This window comes from Nematolebias whitei, chromosome 5 (genome assembly GCF_014905685.2).
Source record: "Nematolebias whitei isolate Nwh7 chromosome 5, NemWhi1, whole genome shotgun sequence".
Lineage (NCBI taxonomy): Eukaryota > Metazoa > Chordata > Actinopteri > Cyprinodontiformes > Rivulidae > Nematolebias > Nematolebias whitei.
Window position 1 is genome coordinate 35541172 of NC_056502.1, and position 6733 is coordinate 35547904.

Genomic DNA, 6733 nt, shown 5'->3' on the forward strand with positions numbered 1-6733 from the left:
GGGGGGGGGGGGTTAAACTGTCTCACTGTGACTGACACATATCAACACTTTATTGCACAGAGCTACAGAGAGATAATGGTCACGCGTGTCCGGAGGGAAGCAGATCCTTCCTGCGCCGTCAGGACCTCGGACAGCTCCTCCCTCAGACGTGCAGGTCTGCAGGTCTGGTGGTCCAGGTCCGGGTCTCTGAGAGTCCGGCTCAGTGCAGGGACTCGTTCAGACTCTGTTCACTGGGTGAACTCCGGCTCATGTTGGACAAACTCGCCATGAGGGATTTCACTTTGTGCGCGTAATAGTTCCTCAGGTTGACGGAGGGGACCTCCTTGATGCCCTCGTCGAAGTCGCAGCTCCTCATGGCGATCTCCAGCTGTTTCTGTCTTTTGTAGAAGAGGGAAAACTTGTTGAAAATGAGCGTGATGGGAAGCACAACCACGAGGATCCCGGCCAGGATGCACGCCGAGGCGGTCAGTTTGCCCGCTATGGAGACGGGCACCACGTCCCCGTAGCCCACCGTGGTCATGCTGACGGTGGCCCACCACCAGCAGGCCGGGATGGTGGACAGGTCCTCCGTGTCCTCTTTCTCCACCGTGTAAGCGATGACGGAGAAGAAGGAGACCCCCACGGCCAGGTAGAGAAGCAGCAGGCCCACCTCTTTGTAGCTGTTTCTGAGTGTGGCCCCCAGGGAGCGCAGGCCCGTGGAGTGGCGGGCCAGTTTCAGGATGCGGAAAACCCTCATGAGCCGCAGAACCTGCGCGACCCGGCCCAGGTTGGCCAGCGCCGGGCTGCTTTCCACCACCAGGTTGATGAGGAGCGTCAGGTAGAACGGAAGGATGGACACCAGGTCGATGACGTTCAGAGGGTGGTCAAAGAAGTGCAGCAGGTCCGGGGCCACAGCGAACCGGGCCACCAACTCCAGAGTGAACCACGCGATCCCAAAGTGCTCCACGGTCTCGAAGCGCGGGTCCTCCGTGGGCTGCCCCTCCCCGTCCAGCAGGCTGAACTCACTCATGCTGTTCATGCACATGGTGGCGATGGAGCCCAGCACCACCAGGATGGAGAGGACGCTGATGATGCGGCTGGCCACCGAGTACCCGGGGTTGTCCAGCATCAGCCACACGCGCCTCCGCGCGCTCCCGAGCAGCTGCTTGTCGAACTTGGTGGCGTCGTTGTAAAACTCCAGCAGCTCGTCAAAGGAGGACGTGGTGCTGCCCTCGTCGCTCCGGTCGTCCCAGTCCTCCCGGTCCTGGTCCATTTTCCTGCAGTGGTAGGCGCTGCTGCAGCAGGAGTCGATGAAGAACTCGTTGATGCCCCAGTACTCGATCTCCTGGCTGAAGGAGAAGATGCACAGCTCCGCCATCACGTGCAGCCGCCCCGTGTTGTAGAAATTCAGCACGTAGGGGAACAGAGCCGGGTTCCTGTCGAAGTAGAACTCCTTCTCCGCGTCGTCGTAGTCGTCGCACAGCTCCAGGATGGACTCCGTGGAGCGGCACTGGAGGAGGCGCGCGAGCCTCGTCTCGGGGAAGCGGGAGAGGGTGTCGGACTGCAGCCGCTTCTTGAAGCCGCCCACGTTGATGCAGATGGCCGCGCGGTCCTCCGCGTGAGCCTCGGTGCCCGGATCCACCGGGACGTGACCTGTCATGTCTGGAAACACACACGCGCACACACGCACAGACATGGATGGAAGGAAACGGTGGTGGTGGTGGGGGGGGGGGGGGATAAGTTACTGAACAATAAAAGCAGATTTATTCTGAAGCATTGTGCTCCACGTGTGTTTTTTTCCCACAGAATTACACGCAAAACTGACCTGTGGGTCGTTCAGTTGGCCTGATTGTCCTCCAGGATCTGATGGCACATCCCGTCTGAGGTCACAGCCGGAGACCTTTGTCCTCTGCTCTGTCTCCTCTGGCACCATGAACAGAGGAGGACTCCCTGAACGAGCCGGCGCGTGTTAAAACAGATCTCCTCTCATGACAGAGATCCGCTCCTTTAGCAGCTGTAAATCCACCCGTGGGGAGGCTGGCAGCTGCTCTGTCCTCACATCCTGCATGGCTTCACGCCGCCTCCAGCCACGGGGAAGAGCTGCGTTTGTTTCTGTAAATCCCGGGAGCCATGAGGAGACGAGTGAGCGGCGGGGATTCCTCTGTGCGTCCTCTCCCTGCTCCTCTGTATCTTCTTTCTATCTGTTGCTGCGCAGCAACACGTAGCTCCCTGTCCTCCTCTGCCTGCACCGCCCTCCCGCAGCATCACGGCGTGAGGGGCGAGGCGCGGCTCCGCGTGCGCAGGGAACCACCAACTCACCAAACACCTCCGAGACAAAGTCATCCAAAGGACAGCGCGTAAACAAAGAGATCACTGAAAACTTCCTGTCGCCGGATTTGACTTTCACAAAAACAATGCTGTAATAATATTTCTGAAGAAATGGCGCAGGTGCTGCTGCCATAAAATACAACATAACTTTATCAGCTGAGGAAACCTGCAAACATGATGTATGAGAAATAAGTTTAACAATAAAATACTAAGATTAAAAGAAAGGTTAAAGCTGGTACCATTAAGAAAAGAGACTAAAACTTACGCCTGACTCTGAAAACCACAAGTCAGGTCTGAACATCTTCTTTTTTACTCTGGCTAATAATGGTCATGTATAAACTGTCATTTTAGGATTATAAAAAATTGTCTCGTGTTCAGAGTTTCAGAAACAGACTCACTGGAGTCAGTGTACAAATAAGCTTTATTCAGTTTGCAATCCGTAAAGTTTATGAAAGAGGTTCTTACTGGTTGTGTTTGTTCAAGGTATGTGAGAAACAGGTTAAGATTCCAGGTCCAGTGCTTAAGGGGTGAATTCCAAGTAAGGGGTTCATGTGCAGGTCAGCGAGGAGGAGAGCAGGAGGCAGAAGACAACCTTTATCTGATTCTTGATGGGCTTGGAGACTGGTTCTCATGGGAGAATGACTCAGGACATGACAAGTTTCCAGTCTGGTTAGATACAAGGATTCTGTGAGGGCAGGTAAGTACAAGGTTTAATCTCTAGAAATTATTCACCTAAAGAAAACTCAGAGAGTTGTCAGCTGATTTTCACCGTGTGGCGATTAATGGTCCAACTTGGCCTTAAAGTGTCTGTGACATCAAATTTTGAATGCATTTTGGAAAGATAATGTAAAAAAACCTCATGCCACTGAGATAATTTTTTTAAATTATTATTATTGAGCTCTATTGATCCATTATCTTTTACCCACTTCTTTCTTTTTGGGTTGCAGGGGGCACTGGTGCCCGTCCAGCAGTTACTGTGTAAGAGGCAGGGGAACACCCTGGACAGGTCTCCAGTCCATCACAGAGACACCCTGGACAGGTCTCCAGTCCATCACAGAGACACCCTGGACAGGTCTCCAGTCCATCACAAGGACACATAGAGACAAATGAGACAAACAACTATTCACTCTCTCTCTCTCACCTAGAGACAATTTAGAGTTACCAATCAGTCTAACATGCATGTTTTTGGTCTGTGGGAGGAAACTGGAGTACACAGAGAGAACATGCAAACTCCACCCAGAGAGACTCCCGGGCCGGGATTTGAACCAGCAACCTGCCTACTGAGAGGCAGCAGCTCTATCAGTTGTGCTGCTCCTCTTTTAATCCCCAATGGGGAAATTAATTCTATGCATTTTTCTCATCGCACATGTGAAGCAGTGAGCTGCCATCCAAGGTGCCTGGGGAGCAGCTGTGTGTGTGTGTGTGTGTGTGTGTGTGTGTGTGTGGGGGGGGGGGGGGGGGTGTTAAGGGCCTTGCTCATGGGTCCAGAGTGGGAAAAATGAGGGTGGAGGCAGGTGTGAGTGTTTCACCTTTTCCACCCACATTTTAATACTGTTGGTCCAGGGAGTTGAACTGGGGGTTGGCCGGCGACCCTCCGATCACAGGCCCACCCTCTCTAACCTCTGCACCACCATTCCCCCCATTTGTTGAGATAGTTGCATGTGCAGAAACAGGAAGTGATGATAAAGGGGAACGCCTTCAGGTAAACAAAGCATTGCTACAATCACTAACAGCACAGTGGCAAAGAGTCTGATGATTCCTTAGATCATTTTGGTCACTGTCAGAGAGATGAAGAGTCAGAATTTAAATAATCTTGTTTCAGTAAACAAACACCAGGCAGGGAGTTCCTCTTTTAAAGAGTTACATTTTTATTTCACTTCCTGTTTCATTTTGGCAGTGCTATTTCAAAAAGAAATAAGCCATTTATGTGACAAAATGGGTAATCTCACGTGTGTTATACAAACTTTCTTAAAAAATAGGATGCTTTCTTCCACATTTTGTATTTTTAGAACGTGCATGTCACAGGCACTTTAAGTGGTGTGGATGTTAATCATCTGTAGCTGAGAGCCAACCAGCACCGCCCACTCACAGGCCATGAACTTTCAGTTTAGACAAGAATGTTTTGAGCTAAATATCACTGAATTTGTTGAAGTTTGTCTGTGCACTCTTTGTATTCTTGGGGAAAAAACTGTCCTACAGCAGTGAGAGTCACACTGGGTCAAAGACAAAAATACTTGTTTTGATACATAGTTTGCATATGTACCTAAATCAGTTGTGGGAGTAAGAACAGGTTTTTTTGTAAAAGCTATACAAATTTTAGACATTTCAAAGGTCAAAGTGTGACATCAACTACCAGTTAAATGTTTCGTGGGGACAAACATCTGTAAAAATGATTAAACTTGCATTTAAATTGTGGAAAACCCTAAAAGGTATCTAAGCTCTGGTTCAATCCTTCTTCATTGACCCGTTTGAACTTTCACTGAGGTTTCTGTTGAGAAGTATGCCTGACCTGCAGAGCTCCAAAATCACCAGCGTTTTCTCATCTGTTTTACTAACATCCCATTCATCTATGATTTTAATTTTATAATAATTTTATATAATATCAATGTGTTATGTATTGTTATTATTGTATGTTCCCACACAATGGTGAAATTGTCTCTCTCCATCCACCACCAGGCAGTGTGATGGGCGGCTATTGGGGGCGCCTGGGGAGCAGTTGTGGGTAGAGTGACATCACGAGATGTGCGATAACTGGGGACCTAACTGGGAGTTTTGGGTCCCGAGTCGGCTGCCCTGCCTCTACACCATCTCGGCCTCCTACATATGATTTAAATAAAGCTACATTACAAAAAAATAAAAAGTGTTTTCTCTCAGCTGAAATAGGTTTTAACAAAAAGTCAGAAAGTGATTCTAACCAGCTTCAGTGAGTATATTTCTGTTCTTTGTTTTAAAAGGATTGAAACTGAATGGACAAATGCCATTAAATACAGACAGGTCTCATCTACATACATTAATAACATGTGGCTCTAATGTGCACATAAATGTCAACTTGTTGACACGATGCCTTTAGCTGCTACAACACTTGTACTTCTGTCAGGATTTGTGTTTTTGAATATGTTTGGCTGTCTTTTAATACAGTTTACATGTTTTCTGTGTTCCTTTGTGTTTCCCTGTGCCACCAGTTCATCCAGAACTTTTCCTTCATTTCTGTTCCTCTGTCCTGCCACACTTACTTTTTTTAATTCAACCTTTATTTATACAGGTTCGTCCCACTGAGTCATGAGGATTCATTTTCAAGAGAGACCTGTTTTAGACCTGTTTCAGATAGACAAGATAGAGTACAGACAACAATATACTATAATAAAAGTAATTAAAATAAACATTGAAAAAAACACTGTAAAATCACTGTTAGTGTTAGCAGCATGGTCCTGTTAGCAGCGTAGTCCTGTTAGTAGCCACCCGCTTCGGATGTCATCAGCCATTAAATGGCCGTTATTAGTTGTTATCATCCCCATATGTAGCGGTCACACCGCCCCTCCTGTACCTCCTAGTGGGTTTAAAGGTATGTTGTTAGCGTTGTTAGATGATAATAGGCTCTGTTTTTAGCTTTGTTACTGCTCATAATAGCTTCACGTGGTTAGGTTTAGAGTAAAGGGTCTGGCAGTTAGATTTACGGTCTTGGTTAGGTTTAGGCACAAGGATAAGGGGGTTAAGTTTAGGGTTGGTCCTCAGGGTCATGTAAGCTTACGTTTAAGAAAAGGGTTACATAAGCTGGAAAAAAACAAAAAGGACACTTTCTGGTTTACCCCTGTGTGACACTGCCTATTATCAGCAATAATAACGATAATAACGTACCTTTAAACCTACTAGGATGTAGGTAAAGTTTGACCGCTACATATGGGGATGATAACTAATAACGGCCATTTAATGGGCTGATAACATCCGAAGCCGCTCTAGTAGCGTGGTCCTGTTAGCAGTGTGGTCCTGTTAGCAGCGTGGTCCTGTTAGCAATGTGGTCCTGTGAGCAGAGTGGTCCTGTTAGCAGCATGGTCATGTGAGCAGAGTGGTCCTGTTAGCAGCATGGTCCTCTTAGCAGCATAGTCCTCTTAGCAGTATGGTCCTGTTTGCAGTATGGTCCTGTTAGTAGTGTAGTCATGTTAGTAGTGTGGTCCTGTTAGTAGTGTAGTCCTGTTAGTAGCGTGGTCCAGTTAGCAGCATGGCCCTGTTAACAGTATGGTCCAGTTAGCAGCATGGTCCAGTTAGCAGCATGGCCCTGTTAGAAGCATGGTCCAGTTAGCAGCATGGTCCAGTTAGCAGCATGGTTCATTTAGCAGCATGGTCCTGTTAGCAGCATGGTCCTGTTAGCAGCATGGTCCTGTTTGCAGCATGGTCCAGTTAGCAGCATGGTCCTGTTAGCAGCATGGTT

The 6733-nt window shown here is 48.2% G+C and overlaps 1 protein-coding gene across 1 annotated transcript; it reads right to left on the reverse strand.

The window, feature by feature from the left end:
• Positions 1-11: 11 nt before the first annotated feature.
• On the reverse strand, positions 12-1837 carry LOC119410219 (potassium voltage-gated channel subfamily S member 2-like). Its single transcript, XM_037677131.1, has 2 exons — positions 1805-1837; positions 12-1641 (listed from the first exon to the last, which is right to left on the reverse strand). Exon 2 carries the CDS (start codon positions 1637-1639, stop codon positions 200-202), a length of 1440 nt encoding a protein of 479 aa, XP_037533059.1. The 5' UTR covers positions 1640-1641; positions 1805-1837; the 3' UTR covers positions 12-199.
• Between the last annotated feature and the right edge of the window lie 4896 nt (positions 1838-6733).

What these genes read in the sequence shown, in the direction of transcription:
- LOC119410219 (XM_037677131.1), bottom strand. Translation starts at nt 1,639, where the DNA reads ATGACAGGTCACGTCCCGGTGGATCCGGGCACCGAGGCTCACGCGGAG.